The sequence below is a fragment of the Mustelus asterias genome, chromosome 12 (genome assembly GCF_964213995.1).
Source record: "Mustelus asterias chromosome 12, sMusAst1.hap1.1, whole genome shotgun sequence".
Classification (NCBI taxonomy): Eukaryota; Metazoa; Chordata; class Chondrichthyes; order Carcharhiniformes; family Triakidae; genus Mustelus; species Mustelus asterias.
In genome coordinates, this window is record NC_135812.1 from 12,784,380 (window position 1) to 12,806,552 (window position 22,173).

The window sequence follows — 22,173 nt, forward strand, 5'->3', positions numbered from 1 at the left end:
GTCTTTTTCAGCCTTGAACATACTTAACAACCCAGCCTCTACAGCCCTCTGAGACAAAGAATTCCATAGATTCACAAGCCTCAGAAGAAATTCCTTCTCATCTGTCCTAAATGGGCAACCCCTTGCTCCGAGATGATGCCCTTTGGCTCTAGACTCTCCCACAAAGGGAAAGAATGTCTCAGCATCTACCCTGTCAAGCCCTTTGAGAACCCTATATGTCTCAATAAGGGTGCCTCTCATTCTCCTAAATTCCAACATGTACAGGCTCAACCTACTCAGTGTCTCCTCATATGAAAGTCCCTTCAAACCCGGGATCAACCTTGTGAACCTTCTCTGGGCTTCTTCCAATGGCAGTATATCTTTCCTTAGATGCAGGGACCAAAACTGTTCACAATATTCCAGGTGCGATCTAACTTGTGCTTTGTATAGTTTTAGCAAGACTTCCCTATTTTTATACTCCATTCCCTTTGAAATAAAGGCCAACATTCTCAAACTGAATGCTAAATTCTACCATGTTAGGTCACTGTTTCCTAGGGGATCTTTTACTCTGAGATTGTTTATTAAACCTGCCTCATTACACATTATGAGATCCAAAATAGCCTGATCCCTGGTTGGATCCACAACATCCTGTTCTAGGAAACTGTCTCGAATACAGCCTATGAGTTCTTCCTCATGGCTACCTCTGCCAATTTGATTTTTCCAACTCACATGAAGTGTAAAGTCACCCATGATTAAAGTACTGCCTTTTTTACATTTCTTTATTAACTCTGATTTATTCTTCATCCTACAGTATAGCTACTGTCAGGGGTAAATAGACTACTCCCACCAGTGTCTCTTCTCCTTGTTATTTCTAACCTCCACCCATACGGATTCTACATCTTCCAATCCAACATCATTTCTTGCTATCATACTTATTCAATCTCATACTAACAAAGCTAACCCACCATCCTTTCCTTCCTGCCTGTCTTCTAGAAGACTCCAAGTGGATTGCAAATGGACGTGGCTAGATGGCTGTCCTATGGAATTTCACTTCTGTCCTTACGGAAAGTCACATACTCCTGAATATTGAGTTCCCAGTTTTGATCTCCTTGTAACCACGTCTCTGTAATCACTATAAGGTCATACCCATTCAGCCTTTTCCACCTTTCATGCCCAAGCAGCCATAGAAATTTTAAAAAACTATACTTCATTTTAAATTGGACTTTTAAAATGGACTGCAGATGTCACCTGTCCTTTTTCAACTGCAATGTTTGTCAAATTTCTGGAAGACTCCAAGTGGATTACAAATGGACTTGGCTAGATGGCTGTCCTGTGGAATTTCATGTCTGCCATTTTGTCCAGGACCATTCAATGATCAGCGGAACAATGAACTCAGACTTGAAAGGCATTTGGAATTCCAAACCCTAAATTAGATTATGACTTGCCTTCGCTGGAACATGATGTGGCATTTTTGCTACACCAGCGTCTTTGCTTGCCTGCCTAGAATATAGAAAAGGCACTGCAAACTGCCACAAGTCAGAGACGTCTTGAAACACCTTCAGAAAAATGGGCAAGAGCTTCAACTCAGGAAGAGAGGGAAAGATATCGAGAACCAGCTAGTGTAACCTGCCGTAAGTAACTGGGCAGCTGCAAGTGCAGCCTGCAATACTGTAAAAGTAAAACAAGGAACTTCTCATTTCACTGTACCCTGTTCCATCTCCTACGCTACCTGTGAAAGCAATTCGACAATGAAAGCCATCGCAACTGTCAAGACAATTCCGCAGTTAACTACAGTTAAGAAAGCCTACCAACGCCTCTACTTTCTCAGAAGACTAAGGAAATTTGGCATGTCAGCTACGACTCTCACCAACTTTTACAGATGCACCATAGAAAGCATTCTTTCTGGTTGTATCACAGCTTGGTATGGCTCCTGCTCTGCCCAAGACCGCAAGGAACTACAAAAGGTCGTGAACGTAGCCCAATCCATCACGCAAACCAGCCTCCTATCCACTGACTCTGTCTACACTTCCCGCTGCCTCGGCAAAGCAGCCAGCATAATTAAGGACCCCACGCACCCCGGACATTCTCTCTTCCACCTTCTTCCATCGGGAAAAAGGTACAAAAGTCTGTGGTCACGTACCAGCCGACTCAAGAACAGCTTCTTCCCTGCTGCTGTCAAGGCTTTTGAATGGACCTACCTTGCATTAACTTGATCTTTCTCTACACCCGAGCTATGACTGTAACACTACATTCTGCATTTTCTCCTTTCCTTCCCTATGAAAGGTATGTTTTGTCTGTATAGCACGCAAGAAACAATACTTTTCACTGTATGTTAATAATAAATCAAATCCAAAATCAAATCAATTAAAAGGCTTCACTTCAGAGCAAGCAACATTTCAACCTCAAAATGCCAGGCCTGCGTTGAGCAGTGGAGAGTGAACTTGATCCCATTTTATATCAGTATTGTTGTTACTTTCATCTGTAATGAGTGTGTGTGAGATATCTTTTTTTTTCTTCAGTAGCCTTCAGAACAAGAGTGTAGAAATAAACTAACCTTTCTCTTTCAAGTGCAAAATGCTTTGCTGTTGGATTATTTTAAATTGACTTACTCACTTCAAGGGTAAAATATATACACACACGTACAAACATGCTGACAAAGGGCAACTTGGAGGTAACACCTGAAAACTGTCTGTGATCTGGCATTCAATGAGATCATGGCTGATCTGCAACCTAGCAACATGTACCCACCTTCGCTCTATAGCGCTGAATACCTCTCGTTAAGAAAAATCTACCAATCCCGTTAATTAGATAAATTGAGGGAAAGGACAATCAGGTGATTATTTGAGCATAAATAACGAGACGCTTATTGACCCAAGGGGGTGAGGAGTTAAACACTTGGAATGTTGCACTTTGTGAATTAATTTAAACTGAGCTAAAGTTGACTTCTGGGGCGGGATTTTCTGGCCGCACTCGCCCCGAAACCGGAAAATCCCACCCGAGGTCAACGGACCTTTCCATGGTCCGCCTCTCGCCCACTCCGATTCCCGTGGCGGGCGGGACGGGAAAATTCACCCATTGGTCTCCATTTTCACCAAACGGCTGTTCGAAGTTTAACAATTATTTCAGTTTTAAATTTAACAATTGATCGAGCACCAACTACCATTTATGGAAGAGAGTTCCAAACCTCAACCATACGCTGCCTGCAGAAATGTTTCCGAAATTTTAAAAAATTCATTCTTGGGACATGGGCATCGCTGGCTGGGCCAGCATTCATTGCCCATCTTGAGTTGCTCTTCAACTGAGTGGCTCATTAGGCCATTTCAGAGCGAAGTTAAGAATAAACCGTATTGCTCACCACCATCTTCACAGAATGACAGAATTGTTTATTGTGCAGAGGCGGCCATTTGGCCTATCCTGTCTGCACCGAGTCCATGAATTATTTAAACTCAGCGCCCTCTCAATCTCGATCCTTTCATGCCTTCATCAGGTGAGCGATTCCACTCACCTGATGAGGGAGCAGCGCTCCGAAAGCTCGCGATTCCAAATAAACCTGTTGGACTTTAACCTGGTGTTGTGAGACTTCTTGCTGTGCCCACCCCAGTCCAGCGCCGGCATCTCAACATCATGGCTAATTCATATGTTCCCTGTCCACTCTGTCTAAACCCCTCATGATTTTGAACACCCCGATTAAATCTCCTCTCAACCTTCTCTTCACCCTATAAAATAGTTCCAACATCTTCAATCTTTCAGCAAAGCTACCTCGCCATCCTTTCCTCCCTGTCCTTACAAAAAGTCACATACCCCTGAATATTGAGCTCCCAGTTTCAATCTTCTTGTAACCATGTCTCTGTAATCTCTGTAATCCACTCAGCCTGTTCCACCTTTCATGCCCAAGCAGACATGAGGACATAGAAATCTTAAAAAACTATACTTTCTTTTAAAATGGACACTGTTGAACTTTTAAAATGGACTGCAGATGTCACCTGTCCTTTCTCAATGTTTGTCAAGCTTCTAGAAGACTCCAAGTGGGTTACAAATGGAGGTGGCGAGATGGGAATCCTGCGGAATTTCACGTCTGCCATTTTGTCCAGGACCATTCAAGTTCCTCATTCCTGGAACCATCATCATGATTATTTTCTGCACTCTCTCCAATGCCTTTGCATCGTTCCTAAAGTGTAGCACCCAGATCTGCCATAATCTACTGAACGGCAGAGCAGGCTTGAGGAATGAAGTAACCTGCCCCTAATTGATATGGTAAGAAGTCTCACAACACCAGGCTAGATTCCAACAGGTTTATTTGGAATCACGAGCTTTCGGAGTGCTATGCCTTCATTAGGTGAGCGATTCCACTCAATTGATGAAGGAGCAGCACTCCGAAAGCTCGTGATTCCAAATAAACCTGTTGGACTTTAATCTGGTGTTGTGAGACTTCTTACTTACTGTACCTCCTTTAGAGTTGTAGCTTTTATTTTATATTGTCTCTCCTCATTCTTCCTATCAAACTGAATCACTTTACGTTTTTCCACATTGATCTTTATCTCCCACTTGTCCACCCATTCCACCAACTTGTCCACGTCCTTTTGAAGTTCTACACTACCCTCCTCACAGTTCACAATTTTTCCAAGTTACGTTTCATCTGAAAATTTTGCAATCGTGCCCTGTGCATCATACATTCCAGGAAAAGCAAGTGTCCCAGCACTGACTCCAGGGGAACTCCACTACAAACCTTCCTCCAGCATGAAACAAATCCATCGACCACTGTTCGCTGCTTCCTGTCACTCATTCAATTTCACATCCAGGTTACTCTTCTTTCACGAGCTATAACTTTGCTCAAGTCCGTGGTGCGGCACTATATCGAATACCTTTTGGGAATCTATGTACACCGTCAAAAGCATTTGCCCTCATGAACCCTCTCTGTTATCTCTTAAAAGGTCTCCTTTGCATTTGCCCATCTGGCTATTAAATTTGTCCGGAATTATTGTTTTAGTAAAGGTTTTCCCACCTTGGAAGTTAAACTGACCAGCACATAGTTGCTGGGCTGATTTTACGCCCTTTTGGAACAAGGGTATAACATTTCCCACTCTCCCAGTCCTCTGGCACCACCCTCGAGTTGACAGAAGATTGGAAAATTATGGCTAGTGCCTCCACAATTTCCACTCTCACTTCCTTTAGTATCCTTGGATTCATCTCATCTGGCCCTGGTGCCTTATCAATTTTAAGTATGCACAAGTGGATTAAATAGAACATAGAACATAGAACAGTACAGCACAGAACAGGCCCTTCGGCCCACGATGTTGTGCCGAGCTTTATCTGAAAAATATCTTCTCTTTCGCCATGACCAGGGCAGCATCTTCTTCCTTGGTAAAGACAGACGCAAAGTATCACAATTTCACTACAGTGTAGAAGAGGCCATTCCGCCCATTGAGACTGCATCGAAAGAATATCACCCAGGCCCTCTCTCCTGCCCTATCACTGTAACCCACACGTTTACCATGGCTAATCCATCTACACATCTGGGGACACTAAGGAGCAATTTAGCATGGCCAATCCGCCTAACCTGCACATCTTTGGACTGTGGGAGGAAACCCATGCAGACTCCACTCAGACAGTCACCCAAGGCCGGTATTGAACCCGGGTCCCTGGAGCTGAGGCAGCACTGTTCCACCATTCCGCCCTATTCATTTAATACCTCAGCTATACCCTCTGTCCCCATGTGCAAATCCTAATCAGCCCTACTCTCCTTTTACCACCCTTTGACTATTCATTGCCAATAGAAGATTTTGGGTTTCCCTTTTATGTTAGCTGACAGCCTCTTCTCATACTCCGGGCAGGAATCTCCAGCCCTTCCCACTGGCGAAATCTTCTGGTCCTGCTGAAGGCAATCCCCTGTGGCAGGTTTGCTGGTGGACTTGACCGGCGAGTAACGTGAATGACCATTGACTTCAGCAGGACAGGAAAATCCTGTCGGCAGCCAACGGCGATTTGCCTCTGCCATGGGATGGGTCAGAAAATTCCGGCCTCGGTCTTTGCTCATTTGTTTTTCCACTTTTCCTCTGAGCCTTCTATGTTCAACCTGGTTCCCCATTGTATTATCCACCTGATTTCTGCCATAAGCACACTTCTCTACTTCACCTTTATCTCTTTTGTCATCTAGGGAGCCCTGGCTTTGATCACCTTACCTTTCCCCTTTAAGGAAATATACTTTGATATGCCTGAACTATGTACATCTTTGAAGGCAGCCTATTATTTAGCTACTGCTTCTCCTGTCAACCTTTGAGTCCAGTTTAGTTGGCCCAGATCCATTCTTACTCCACTGAAGTTGGTTTTTCCTCAGTTAGAACATAGAACATAGAAAAAATACAGCACAAACAGGCCCTTCAGCCCACAAGTTGCGCTGGTCATGTCCCTACCTACCTAGGCTTATATATAGACTTACCTATAACCCTCAATCCTATTAAGTCCCATGTACTCATCCAGAAGTCTCTTAAAAGACCCTATCGAGTTTGCATCCACCACCACTGACGGCAGCCGATTCCACTCACCCACCACCCTCGGAGTGAAAAACTTACCCCGACATCTCCTCTATACCTACTCCCCAGCACCTTAAAACTGTGTCCTCTCGTAGCAGCCATTTCAGCCCTGGGAAAAAGCCTCCGAGAATCCACCCGATCTATACCTCTCAACATCTTGTACACCTCTATCAGGTCACCTCTCATCCTTCGTCTCTCCAAGGAGAAAAGACCGAACTCCCTCAACCTATCCTTATAAGGCATGCCAACCAATCCAGGCAACATCCTTGTAAATCTTCTCTGCACTTTTTCTATAATTTCCACATCCCTCCTGTAATGAGTCGACCAGAACTGAGCACAGTGCTCCAAGTGGGGTCTGACGAGGGTCTTATAAAGCTGCATCATTATCTCCCGACTCCTAAATTCAATCCCTCGATTGATGAAGGCCAGCACACCATATGCCTTCTTAACCACCTCCTCTACCTGCGAGGCCGGTTTAAGAGTCCTATGGACCTGGACCCCAAGGTCCTTCTAATCCTCTACACTGCTAAGAGTCTTACCCTTGATATTATACTCCTTCATCCCATTTGACCTGCCAAAATGGACCACTACACATTTATCCGGGTTGAAGTCCATCTGCCACTTCTCCGCCCAGTCTTGCATCCTATCTATGTCACCCTGCAGCTTCTGACATCCCTCCAAACTATCCACAACACCACCAGCCTTCGTGTCGTCGGCAAACTTACCAACCCATCCCTCCACTTCCTCATCCAGGTCATTTATGAAAATGACAAACAGCAAGGGTCCCAGAACCCTGGGGCACTCCACTGGTGACCGACCTCCATTCAGAAAAAGACCCATCTACAACCATTCTCTGCCTTCTGCAGGCAAGCCAGTTCTGGATCCACAAGGCAACAGCCCATTGAATCCCATGCCCTCTCACTTTCTCGAGAAGTCTTGCATGGGGGACCTTATTGAACGCCTTGCTGAAGTCCATGTAAACCACATCTACTGCTTTTCCTTCGTCAATGTGTTTAGTCACATTTTCAAAGAACTCCACCAGGCTCATAAGGCACGATTTGCCTTTGACAAAGCCGTGCTGACTACTTTTGAGCATACTAAATTTCTCTAAATGTTCATAATGTCCTTCAGAGTCTTCTCCATCAACTTACCAACCACTGAGGTTAGACTCACCGGTCGGTAATTTCCTGGGCTATCCCTATTCCCTTTCTTGAATATAGGAACCACATCCGCAGTCCTCCAATCCTCCGGAACCTCTCCCGTCTCCATCGACGACGCAAAGATCATCGCCAGAGGCTCTGCAATCTCTTCCCTCGCCTCCCACAGTAATCTGGGGTACATCCCATCCGGTCCCGGCGACTTATCTATCTTGATGCTATTCAAGATTTCCAACACATTCCAACAAATTGTTCTTATTCTAGATTGTTCTTTGTCCTTTACCATAGCCAACCTAAACCTTATGATCCAACGTTAATGTCCCCTAAATGTTATCCTACTGATATTACATTCACTTGGACCACCTCATTCCCAAGCAGGTCCAGTAATGTTTTTCTTCTTGTTGGACTGGAAAGATACTTCTGTACAAAAGTTTTCCTCAACACACTCGAAGAATTATTGCCCCTCTCTGCCCTTTACACCACTGCCTCGATCCACATTTGGAAGTCCGCCAGTATAACTGCTCTATAGTTCTTGCATCTCTCTGCAATTTCCTCCACATTGTGTTGCTCTACACTCCTTTCCACTGGTAGGTGGCCTATAGACTACACCAAGCAATGCAATTGCACTGTGTTTCTTCACTCTAGTGGAATAGACTCTGTCCTCGATCCTCTGCGATGTCTTCTCTCTGCAGCACTGCAACATTCTCCTTAATCAATACCGCACCCCCTCCCCATTTTCTTCCTTTCCTATCTTTCCCGAACATTTTGTATCCTGGAATATTTAATACCCAGTCCTGCCAGGTCTATATTATAGCCACATCATCATATTTTCATCTGTGTCTGTAACGCGCCAATCTCATTAACCACACTCTGCGCATTCATACACATGCACATCAACCCTGATTTAGACTTCATCGTTTTCTCCTTTACTTTGACCCTATTCTATTATTCCCTAGTCTAGTGCTATCATCTTTCCAATTATTCCGCACATCTTGGTATTCCTGTCTGATATTTCTCCCCACAAGGAACTCAGTTCTGGCTCTTCTTGAGGGCAATTAGGGACGAGCAATAAATACTGGGCTTGCCAATGATGTTGACATCCCACAAGTGAACAAAAAATTGTCCTGACTGCCCTGCTCCAGAGTAGCTGGGAGTTATCATAGAATCCCGACAGTGCAGAAAGAGACCATTCGGCCCATCAAGCCTGCACTGACAACAATCCCACCCCAGGTCTTATCCCTGTAGCCCCACGTATTTACCCTGCTAATCTCTCTGGCGCTAAGGGGCAATTTAGCATGGCCAATCAACCTGGACCGTGGGAGGAAACCGGAGCACCCGGAGGAAACCCACACAGACACGAGGAGAACGTGCAAACTCCACATAGACAGTCATCAGAGGCCGAAATTGAACCCGGGCCCCTGACGCTGTGAGGCAGCAGTGCTAACCACTGCGCCACCCCACTGGCTCTTCAGATATATGGGGAGATCTAAATGGTATACACTAAAGATTGGGTGTCTTATTCAAATCCCATAGTGATAATTGGCAAGAGATAGAAACAAATTAGGCAGATTATCAAAGGAGTAGGCCCATTTCATAGCTAATCTGGTAACACCCATAATGTCCTTATTGAACTCAAGTATGGACAATGATCATGTGTAAAAACCATAACCCTATATCACTGTCATTCATTATTCAGTCTGTCTCTCTCACACACAGAATCAATATTGTATTCAAGATTTAGAAATTAAAATATTCATAGGTTATATAAATACTGATGCTTTAAACAAGACTGCCAATGAAATCATGAAATATAATGATAGTGAAACAGCAAATTTGATTTATATTGTGAGTAAATGCGTTTTGCCGTGACTTAAGCTTTAGAGTCAGTTGCTGTTCCTTCTTGCTCTGCCTGATCAGTTACACCTCCTTGTGAGGCATGGGTGAGATCCATGCTCATAACCCTAGGTAAGCTAATATGAAACAGCCGTGTTTAAAATCCAGTGAGCTGCTCGGTGATGGTGATTCTGTTGTGGTCCAAGGCGCTGTATTTAGCTTGTGTCACTATTTCCACAAAGAACACTCAGTCTCATCGAGAAAGCAATGAGTTTGGTCAGGCAAACCAAGCTTTTTCTACAACTTCCCCGCTTATTCCAAGGAATTGATTAAGAGTTACAAAGTAAGAAGTCTCACAACACCAGGTTCAAGTCCAAGAGGTTTATTTGGAATCACGAGCTTTCGGGGCACTGCTCCTTCATTGGATGAGTGGAGAGGTAGGTTTCACAAACACGGTGTAACAGGCAAAGACACAATTGCAAGATAATAGTTGGAATGCGAGTCTTTACAGGTAATCAAGTCTTTACAGGTACAGACAGTGCGAGTGGAAAGAGGGATAATCACAGCTTAAAGAGGTGTGAGTTGTCTGTGCAGAGTCTGCATGTTCTCTCCATGTCTGTGTGGGTTTCCTCCGGGTGCTCCAGTTTCCTCTCAGTCTGAAAGACATGCTGGTTAGATGGATTGGCTAAATTCTCTCTCAGTTAAAATTAAAGTTAAAGTTTATTTATTAGTTACAAGTAGTCTTACATCAATACTGCAATGAAGTTACTGTGAAAATCCCCTAGCTGCCACACTCCGGCACCAGTTCGGGTACACTGAGGGAGAATATGCAAACTTCACATAGACAGTGACCCAAGCCGGGAATCGAACCCGGGTCCATGGTTCTGTGAGGCAGCAGTGCTAACCACTGTGCCACCGTGTTGCCCATGTACCTGAACAGGCACCAGAGTGTAGCGATTAGGGCATTTTCACAGTAGCTTCATTGCAGTGTTAATGTAAGCCTACTCGTGACACTAATAAATAAAGCAAAGCTTAACCCTCCCCAATAGCACTATCAAAACGCCCCACAAGGTACTCAGTTCTGGCTCTTTTTGAGGGCAATTAGGGATGGCAGGTTAATGGCAGGTCACTCTTCCCATTGGCACATTCCATTTAAATTCATTTGCATCTTATGAAAGATCATTATAATAGTTGCCCGCCCGTCAGGTCTTTCAATGTTGTGTCACACCAGCGGGAAATCACGCCAGTGTCAAACCCGATTGTGGTGAGCACCAGTCTGCCAGAGTTTCTGCCATTGCGCTGCACTACCCACTCCTGATGCGCTGTGAACCACTCTGCCGGATTTCTTTCTTCGTCTCCATGGTGGGCCGGTCTTCATGGACAGCACCAAGCTGCTGGACCCACGGACTCTCCTGTGTGACCGGGTCGAACCCTCCCCCAGCTGTAGGCGGCTGGATGAATCAGCCGCGAGGAGAGTGGGAGGGGAACTCACTTGTGTATAATTAATTCATGGGCTTCCAGGCACAGAATCCGGTGCGGGATCTGGTCAGCGGGGCAGGCACCACCGGAGCTGCTCGTCATCGCACTTAGTCTCAAATCAGAGAATTCGGCCTATTAATGTCTCTCTCAGATATCATCCCATTCTGCATCTTCTCAAAGATTATGGAATACGAGTGTTGGAAAAACACACAGTGGATGCCTCAGTTAGTGATTTTACTGCCTGGTGAGGACAGTGCAAGAAGGTCCCACATTCAAGTGTGTGTTTGCATGTGAGGTGTATGAAGTGTGTGTGTTAGATAGCTAATCTCAGCGTGGTTCGGATCTCAAACAATGACGACACAGAGTACAGGAAAGAGATAGAGAACCTGGTGAACTGGTGTGACGACGATAATCCCCCCTCCCCCCACCCCATGACGGCACTATAGTTAAGAAAGCCCACCAATGCCTCTAATTTCACGGAAGACTAAGGAAATTTGGCATGTCCACTACAACTCTCACCAACTTTTACAGATGCACCATAAAAAGCATTCTTTATGGTTGTATCACAGCTTGGTATGGTTCCTGCTCTGCCCAAGACTGCAAGAAACTACAAAGGGTTGTGAATTAAGCCCAGTCCATCACGCAATCCAGCCTTCCATCCATTGACTCTGTCTATACTTCCCGCTGCCTTGGAGAAGCAGCCAGCATAATTAAGGACCCCGCGCACCCCGGACATTCTCTCTTCCACCTTCTTCCATCGGGAAAAAGATATAAAAGTCAGAGGTCACGTACCAACCGACTCAAGAACAGCTTCTTCCCTGCTGCCATCAGACTTTTGAATGGACCTATCTCGCACTAAGTTGATCTTTCGCGACACCCTAGCTATGACTGTAACACTACATTCTGTACTCTCTCCTTTCCTTCTCTATGAATGGTATGCTTTGTCTGTATAGCACAAGAAACAATATCTTTCACTGTACACTAATACATGTGACAATAATAAATCAAATCAAAATCATAACAGGAGGCCTTTGGAGCCAAAGACCAGGGAGTGTACATTCCTGTTCCTAACTGCTAACCAGAGGCCATTTGAGAACACAGTGTAAATAGAATTGGACCTGATTCTAGTGACTCATGACACTATGTTCCCCCCAACAGATATTGTCTGAGCTCTCAAAGCTGGCAACTCAGGCGAAGTACTGGTGGCTGCAATTGTACCCCAGAACAAGAGAGAAGGAAAAAAATAAATGGTTAGAATATAAAAGAGCTTTGTGGTGGTCAACCATTGCATCTAGTCTATAAGCCCCGCTTCAGAGTTCCAAGTTGCCTTGTGGTAGAAATGCTAAATTCCAATGTAGGGTAAAGAAATATCAGGGTAAATTTTGAGATGCCTTGTAATCTTTACACTGATAATTAATGCAATTATTTGAATGGCTGAACAATCGCAAGCCGTGGATTCACGATTTTCTGTTATGGGCTGGCTCCAGGTAACACCCTGCAGGTGATTTTGTACAATTTGCCCTCTGGTTTTATGTTCATTTCTCTCTTTTTTTGGTGGGGCATTTGTGTTCATCAAGACAAAGGATAATAAAACTGAGACATGGAATGTCTTTCTATGTCTGCATCAACTAAGCAACTTGCAACACAACCAAGTGGAAGACAACCTACCTCCCTGCTGCAACATGGACCTTGAACTCAATGTCAGGAGAGTGCCATTGACGATTCATTTCCCTCCTCAGGCCTCCTTACCTGGCTGATTGAGCTTGCTAATCTCACCAGGTTAGGGGCGGTTTTGCGCTATGTACAACTTGTCAGCAGTGAGCAGAGGTAACTGAAACCAGATCACAGCAACAACACATCTGATGTTTTAAAATACAGGAAGAAAATAATTTTCGCTTTCCAAGTTAGTATGAAATGGGTGACGGCAAGTCAGCAGTCCATCTTACAGCTCTCCCTATTTCTTTCAGTGTTGACTTCAACTTTTTGGGCAGCGAGTCATAATTCCCTGAAATGCAAGTGGAGGGGGAGTGAAGGAGAGGGGGTGGGCTGGTGAGGGGTAGAGGGTGGGGGTGAAGGGGAGGACTGGTGAAGGGGGAGGGAGGGATGACGAAGGAGGAGGGGAAAGCCGCTGAAGGGGAAGGCTGGAGAGGGCGATGAGGAGAAGGGAGGGGCGAGGGGAGAAGAAGAGGAGAAGGGAATAAGGAAGGGGGGAGGGGGTAAGTAGGGAGGGCTGGGGAGGAAGTGAGGACACGGGGATGGGGAGAGAGGGAGGTTAGGGAAGGAGGAGAGGGCAAGAGGGGGAGGCGTACATTGAGGGAGAATTTAGCATTGCCAATGCACCTAACCAGCACATCTTTCGGAACATGGGAGGAAACTGGAGCACCCGGAGGAAACCCACGCAGACACGGGGAGAACGTGCAAATTCCATACAGACAGTGACCCAAGCCGGGAATCGAACCCAGGTCTCTGGCTCTGTGAGGCATGAGCATTTTAAAGACTTGCTTCCTATCCAGGCCCATGTTCCATCCTTTGTTTTGTGTCTGTTAATACGGTTAGAAATCTTTACTATTATCTAAATTGTCTGATAGTCCAAACAAAACATATCAGAGATTCCCACTGTCTCCTCTTAATTGTAGCAACTACAAAGTAATCAAAGATGGGATTTTCTCCTTCTACTTCCATATTTGGTGCTTTGAATTAAGTTAATGGTGCGTGGAATTATTCCCTTTATTTTACCTGATGGTGTTCAGTTATTTGGTTTATAGTTACCCGGAAACTTGAACCTGAATGTCCAGTGATTCCTTCATGTAGATAGCCAACGCCTCTACTTTCTCAGAAGACTAAGGAAATTTGGCATGTCTGCTATGACGCTCACCAACATTTACAGATGCACCATAGAAAGCATTCTCTCTGGTTGTATCGCAGCTTGGTATGGCTCCTGCTCTGCTCAAGACCGCAATAAACTACAAAGGCTCGTGAATGAAGCCCAGTCCATCACGCAAACCAGCCTCTCATCCATTGACTCTATCTACACTTCCTGCTGCCTTGGAAAAGCAGCCAGCATAATCAAGAACCCAACACACGCCGGACATTCTCTCTTCCACCTTCTTCCGTCTGGAAAAAGATACAAAAGTCTGAGGTCACGTACCGACCGACTGAAGAACGGTTTCTTCCCTGCTGCCATCAGGCTTTTGAATGGACCTACCTTGTATTAAGTTGATCTTTCTCTACAGTCTAGCTATGATTGTAACACTATATTCTGCACTCTCTCCTTTCCTTCTCTACGTACGGTATGCCTTGTCTGTATAGCATGCAAGAAACAATACTTTTCACTATACTAACACATGTGACAACAATAAATCAAATCAAATACTTTCCTTCAACAGCTAAAGAGATTTACACCTTTCATTTAGTAATCACCTCGGCCCTTTATCCTCTAGGACGTAGGGTGTATGTCAAAGCTGAGTTAGGAAGTTTAATAATTAACAATTTTATCTCCCTCATATTCAGTGGCATTCTTACCTTGCAGAATCCTAACTATTCTCTGACTGTAATGGTAGTGGTGAATTATCACTCAGTAAAACCGGCAGAGATTATGTGACAATTGTTGATGGCTTGTAGACAGACATGAGCAAAAAAAACTCTCTAAGAACATAAGAAGCAGGCCATGCGGTCTGTCTCTCCATTTAATATGATCCCTGGCTGATCTTCAACCTCAGTTATACTTGCCTGCCCGATCCGCCATATCCCTTGATTCCCTTCGAGCCCAAAGGTCGAGTGATCTCAGCCTTGAATATACACAACTATTGCCCATTCACAGTTCTCTGGGGTAGAGAATTCTATAGTCTAAACTCTCCGAGGGAAGACATTTCCAACCATCTCAGTTTAAACTCCTTATCCTGGGAATTCTAGAATCTCCAGCCAGTCTTCCCTTGCCAATTGCCCAATTTACATAAGTACACCCATATGCAAGAATCATAGAATCTGGAATCCCTACAGTGCAGAAGGAGGCCATTCGGACCACCGAGCCCACACCGACAACAATCCACCCAGGCCCTATCCCCGTAACCCCACATATTTACCCTGCCACTCCCGCTGACTAAGGGGCAATTTAGCATGGCCAATCCACTTAACCTGCACGTCTTTGAAGTGTGGGAGGAAACAGGAGCACTTGGAGGAAACACACACAGACCTGGGGAGAACATGCAAACTCCACACAGTCAGTCACTCGAGGCTGGAATTGAACCCGGGTCTCTGGTGCTGTGAGGTAGCAGTGCTAACACTGTGCCACCGTGCCTCCCCAAACAAACTGGGTCATTTTCAGCTTTAACCAGGTGGAGTTAAACTGCAGTAGAATCCACTCTGTATACAACTCATTGATTTTAGAGAACCGAAAATCAGACAGGTTTTTTAAAAAGCAGCCAAAAAGCAGATGCTGCCTGCTGGATTATTCACTGTAGTTGAAAATTATCTACGTACAGTACTGTAGACTCCATAGTCTGTCAGTGTCTTTCATCATGTAAACTACCCTCATCTGATCCTACTACTTTCCCTATCCCTATTTTAACGGGAGAGATACAAAGGGGTCCAAAGGGGGCAAATGTTTCACACAGAGGGTGGTGAGTGTCTGGAACAAGCTGCCAGAGGTAGTAGTAGAGGCGGGTACAATTTTGTCTTTTAAAAAACATTTAGACAGTTACATTGGTAAGATGGGTATAGAGGGATATGGGCCAAATGCGGGCAATTGGGACTAGCTTAGTGGTAAAAACTGGGCGAGTTGGGCCAAAGGGCTGCTTCCATGCTGTAAACCTCTATGACTCTATCGATATTCACACTTTTCAAGCAACTATTCTAATCCCTTTCAAAAGGATTTATTCACACTGCTTTAATTACAGCTTGTGACAGATTATCCACATTCTAAAATACTGTCGGTGTAAAGAATTTTCCAAATCCTTATACTGCATTCTCACTAATCAATGGGAGCAAGTCCATCTTCATCAGACACTTTTAGATGGGGGTACAGAAACTGTGCAGAAAGCCTAGCATGACTTTAAAGTTTATTTATTAGAATCACAAGTAGGCTTACATTCACACTGCAATGAAGTTACTGTGAAAATCCCCTGGTCGCCACACTCCGGTGCCTGTTCAGGTCAATGCACCTAACCAGCACATCTTTCAGACTGTGGGAGGAAACCGGAGCACCCGGAGGAAACCCATGCAGACAGGCGGAGAATGTGCAAACTCCACACAGACAGTGACCCAAGCCGGGAATCGAACCCGGGTCTCTGGCGCCGTGAGGCAGCAGTGCCAACCACTGTGCCACCGTGCCGCCCACTTGATCACGTTTTCCATGCCAAACTTCAAAGAGTCAAAAATAAATATGCAAGAGGGAATGAGCCAGTCACGGGGAGGTAATGGCACAGTGATATTGTCACTGGGCTAGTAAGTAATTCTGAAACCCAGGGTAATGCTCAAAGTGAAATTCGAATTAAATCAAAAAAAAAAGAGAAAACGGAAATTAAAAGTCTAATGAAAGCCATAAAACATTGTTGATTGTCGTAAAAACCCATCTGGCTCACTAATGTCCTTTAGACAAGGAAATCTGCTACCCTTACCTGGTCTGGTCTACATGTGGTTGACACAACAATGTACGGTAAAGGTAAAGTCGCCATAGTCCCAGATGCCTATCAGCTGTTCTCCCCTTTGAGGGCAGAGCTGGCTGGTGGTGATTTAACCCGAGGGTCACCACACCTCGGGCGAGGGGCAAGGTTGAGAAGGCAGGGCCTTCATGAATAACCTCAGCCGGTACGGGAATTGAATCCACACTGTTGGCATCGCTCTGCACCACTACCCAGCTGTCCAGTTAACTATGTGGTTAACTCTTAAATGTCCCCTCAAGGGTAATTAGGGATGGACAATAAATGCTGGTCCATCCAGTGACACCCACATCCCAGGAAGTAGTTTTAAAAAGTAATATTCTGCTCATTTCTTCTAACCAGGAATTCATAAAGTTTCAAGTTTTTAGGTGTCAACATCACCGACAACCTGTCCTGGTCCCTCCACGCTGATAGATTCATAGAGGTTTACAGCATGGAAACAGGCCCTTCAACCCAACTTGTCCATGCCGCCCTTTTTTTTCCAACCCCTAAGCTAGTCCCAATTGCCCGCATTTGGCCCATATCCCTCTATACCTATCTTACCCATGTAATTGTCAAAATGCTTTTTCATAGAAGAAACATAGAATCATAGAAACCCTACAGTGCAGAAGGAGGCCATTCGGCCCATCGAGTCTGCACCGACCACAATCCCACCCAGGCCATACCCCCACATATTTACCCGCTAATCCCTCTAACCTACACATCCCAGGACTCTCAGGGGCAATTTCTAACCTGGCCAATCAACCTAACCCGCACATCTTTGGACTGTGGGAGGAAACCGGAGCACCCGGAGGAAACCCACGCAGACACGAGGAGAATGTGCAAACTCCACACAGACAGTGACCCGAGCCGGGAATCAAACCCGGAACCCTGGAGCTGTGAAGCAGCAGTGCTAACCACTGTGCTACCGTGCCGCCCTTTTTTAAAAGACAAAATTGTATCCGCCTCTACTACTGTGCTACCGTGCCGACCCTTTTTTAAAAGACAAAATTGTATCCGCCTCTACTACTGCCTCTGGCAGCTTGTTCCAGACACTCACCACTCTCTGTGAAAAAGTTGCCCCTCTGGACCCTTTTGTATCTCTCCCCTCTCCCCTTAAACCTACATACTATAAACCTGATGCTATAATTAAGAAAGCCCACCAATGCCTCTGCTTTCTCAGCAAACTAAGTAAATTCAGCATTTCCGCTACGACTCTCACCAATTTTTACAGATGCACCAAAGAAAGCATTTTTTCCGAATGTATCACAGCTTGTTACGGCTCCTGCTCTGCCCAAGACCGCAAGAAACTACAAAGGGTTGTGAACGAAGCCCAGTCCATCACTCAAACCAGCCTCCCATCCATTGACTCTCTCTACACATGCCACTGCCTCGGAAAAGCAGCCGGCATAACCAAGGACCCCACGCACCCCGGACATTCTCCCACCTTCTTCCGTCGGGAAAAAGATACAAAAGTCTGAGATCACGTTTCAACCGACTCAAGAACAGCTTCTTCCCTGCTGCTGTCAGACCTTTGAAGGGACCTATCATATATTGGGGCGGACTTTCCCATTCCGCCTGCCACAGGAATCGGAGTGAGAGGTGGACCATGGAAAGGTCCATTGACCTCGGGCGGGATTTTCTGGCTTTGGGGTGAGTGTGGCTGAAAAATCCTGCCCATCAAGTTGATCTTTCTCTACAGCCTATCTCAAGACGTCGCAGCGTGGTGACCTCTTACAAGCTGTGCCTGGCATACCTTCTAATTCTATCTTTTAGTCTCATTCTATGCTTCTAAATCAATATCGAACACTACACTCTGCACCCTCTCCTTTCCTTCTCCCCTATGTACTCTATGAACGGTATGCTTTGTCTGTATAGCATGCAAAAAACAATACTTTTCACTGTATCCCAGTACATGTGACAATAATAAATCAAAGCCAACAGCAGCCAAAAAGCACTGACCCCCTGCAAGGCTGTTTTCCAGTAACTAGATACCCATAAAAGGAACAAGTTGGTTCAAAATCACTGCCACACATTCTGCATTACACACCCCCACCAATCCCTCCAGAAAAAGATACAAAAGTCTGAGGTCACGTACCAACCGACTCAAGAACAGCTTCTTCCCTGCTGCTGTCAGACTTTTGAATGGACCTACCTTGCATTAAGTTGGTCTTTCTCTACACCCTAGCAATGACTGTAACATTACATTCTGCACTCTCCCCTTTCCTTCTCTGTGAACGGTATGCTTTGTCTGCATAGCACGCAAGAAACAATACTTTTCACTATATGCTAATACATGTGACAATAATAAATCAAATCAAATACGGGATTCACCCATTCACTGTGAGGTATGCCCTGGGGCGTATCTTGCAACCTAACAGATGATATCTTGACAGCCATATCATGTCATATAAGGGGCTATAAACAACTGGCTCCTAGCCTGCTCACTGACAGTACCATATGGAGCCCTTGATAAAGTTACTGTCTGCCACTCACTCAGTATAGCCCCAGCACTTTGCAAACCCACTCTGTAAGCCCACCTTTCCTCCCTCCCTCCCTCCCCCTCTGGGTCAGGGCCAGGGAGATTTACCTGAGATTCTCTGCTGTGAAGGCTCGGTTCAAATCACAGTCCACATAGCGGGCGCAGCGCTGCACGGCGGCCGGGTTGCTCAGGAAGGGCTGAACCTCCAACGTGGGGCGCTGGATCTCCGATCTGTCCTTCAGCCAGTGCCGGACTAAAAATACCCCCGACAGCTCGTTGCCGTGGGTGCCGCCGAACACGGCGATCCTGCGGATGGCAGCCCCAGCTGAAGCCATAACTGCTGTCAAAGTGCCTGGGCTGGGCTAGGGGGGAGGAGGAATCAGCTCCGGCAATGCCAACACCCTCTCATTAAAAACACACAACTTTGCAGCGAAGGGAAACTTGGATGGTTGTGGTGAGCACCGACTTGCCCAAGATCCAGCGCATCTCACTCCAGCTGAAATAACCAGTTTGGGAGTGTGTTACTGTCAGCTCACAACCAGGAAGGCTGCCTGTCAAGCGGGCTGGACTGTTGGAGCCACCTTATTAAACTTCTGGGCGTTTCCTGACACGCCCTGGTAATGAATATGGATAGGTTGAGGCTGAAACCTTTGGAGTAAGTGTGAGACAAAGTGCACTGTTAATGTTGCTTCCAGATACTGAATTAAATGGGGTGCACCCCAAGTGCTTATAGAATCCGACAGTGCAAAAGGAGGCCATTCGGCCCATCGAGTCTACACCGACCACAATCCCACCCAGACCCTATCCCCACAACCCCATGCATTTACCCTAACTAGTCCCCCTGACACTAAGGGGCAATTCAGCATGGGTTATTGATACTGGTCTGGTCACCCAGAGACATACATTCACATTCTGCCAAAGCAGTTTGGGGAATTTATAGAATCCTTACAATGCAGAAAGAGGCCATTCAGCCCATCTGTGTCTGCACCTCACCACAATCCCGCTCAGGTCCTATCTCCATAATCCTACTTATTAACCCGACATACCCCCTAACATTAAGTGCCAATTTAGCATGGCAATCAACCTAACCCGCACAGCTTTGGACTGTGGGAGGAAACCAGAGCACCCGGAGGAAACCCACACAGACACGGGGAGAATGAAGACTGTGGAGGAACAGAGAGATCTTGGGGTCCATATCCACAGATCTCTAAAGGTTGCCACTCAAGTGGATAGAGCTGTGAAGAAGGCATATAGTGTGTTAGCTTTTATTAACAGGGGGTTGGAATTTAAGAGCCGTGGGGTTATGCTGCAACTGTACAGGACCTTGGTGAGACCGCATTTGGAATATTGCGTGCAGTTCTGGTCACCTCACTATAAGAAGGATGTGGAAGCGCTGGAAAGAGTGCAGAGGAGATTTACCAGGATGCTGCCTGGTTTGGAGTGTCGGTCTTATGAGGAAAGGTTGAGGGAGCTGGGGCTGTTCTCTCTGGAGCGGAGGAGATTGAGGGGAGACTTAATAGAGGTTTATAAAATGATGAAGGGGATAGATCGAGTGAACGTTCAAAGACTATTTCCTCGGGTGGATGGAGCTATTACGAGGGGGCATAACTATAGGGTTCATGGTGGGAGATATAGGAAGGATATCAGAGGTAGGTTCTTCACGCAGAGAGTGGTTGGGGTGTGGAATGGACTGCCTGCAGTGATAGTGGAGTCAGACACTTTAGGAACATTTAAGCGGTTATTGGATAGGCACATGGAGCACACCAGGATGGTAGGGAGTGGGATAGCTTGATCTTGGTTTCAGATGAAGGTCGGCACAACATCGTGGGCCGAAGGGCCTGTTCTGTGCTGTACTGTTCTAATGTGCAAACTCCACACAGACAGTCACCCAAGCCGGGAATTGAACCCAGGTCCCTGGCGCTGTGAGGCAGCAGTGCTAACCACTGTGCCACCGTGCCACCCATTTAACATCGGCTCATCGGATCAATCTGAAATAAAAAGTTGGTATCAGTCACCAGCTAGAGTCGCAGAGATTAACAGCACAGAAAGAGACCCTTCGGCCCATCCTGTCTGAGCCAGCTGTCAAGCACCTATCTATTCTAATCCAATTTTCTAGCACTTGGTCCGTGGCCTTCTATGCTATGGCGTTTCAAGTGGTCATCTTAATGCTTCTTAAATGTTGTGAGAGTTAAGTTTAAGTTTATTTATTAATGTCTTAATATAGGCTTACATTAACACTGCAATGAAGTTACTGTGAAAATCCCCTGGTCGCCACACTCCAGCACCTGTTTGGGTACACTGAGGAAGAATTTAGCATGGCCAATGCACCTAACCAGCACATCTTTCGGATTGTGGGAGGAAACCGGAGCACCCGGAGGAAACCCACGCAGACACTGGGAGAATGTGCAGACTCCACACAAACAGTGACCCAAGCCGGGAATCGAACCCAGGTCCCTGGTGCTGTGAGGCAGCTGTGCTAACCACTGTGCCACCCACCTGTACAAACAATTCTTTCAGGCAGTGAGTTCCAGACTCCCACCACCCCCTGGTCTTGTGGCGCAGTGGGTGGTATCCCTGCCTCTGAGCCAGAAGCTCTGGGTTCGAGTCTGACCTCAAGACTTGATGGCCAAGAAAGGTGCGTTCATAACGTGGCCAACAGGCCGAGTGTCAACCTGCAAATCCTTCCAAATGCCAATGGCTGGCGGTAAGAGTGGGAGAGACTCCTGGTCAGCCACGCTTGATATGGAGTGGTGCCCCTCAAGCTATAAGTCTCTGGCGACAGACTAGCGACCCATTCAGGGAATGACTAGCTATGGAAACAGACAAAAGTCTGCCTTTGTTCACAACTAGGTGTGGGAAGAGAACTGGAATTGGAATCAGTCACCATGACCACGTCACTACTGGATTGTCATTGGAATCCCACTGCCTCACTAATATCCTTTGTGTGACTGGCCTGTGTGTGAATTCTGATGCACGCCAAAGGGGCTGACTTTTGATGAGGGTAGGGCAATGGATGTTGTCTACATGGACTTTAGTAAAGCCGTTGACAAGGTCCCTCATGGCAGACTGGTACAGAA

At 45.9% G+C, this 22,173-nt stretch overlaps 1 protein-coding gene across 1 annotated transcript in view; it reads right to left on the bottom strand.

Moving 5' to 3' along the window:
• aspa (aspartoacylase) overlaps positions 1–19,652 on the bottom strand; it is a 33,686-nt gene extending 14,034 nt beyond the window's left edge. Inside the window, exon 1 of the mRNA XM_078224768.1 lies at positions 19,205–19,652. Coding sequence (XP_078080894.1) covers positions 19,205–19,431 — 227 coding nt within the window. The 5' untranslated portion in view covers positions 19,432–19,652. The remainder of the gene's footprint in view (positions 1–19,204) is intronic.
• Between the last annotated feature and the right edge of the window lie 2,521 nt (positions 19,653–22,173).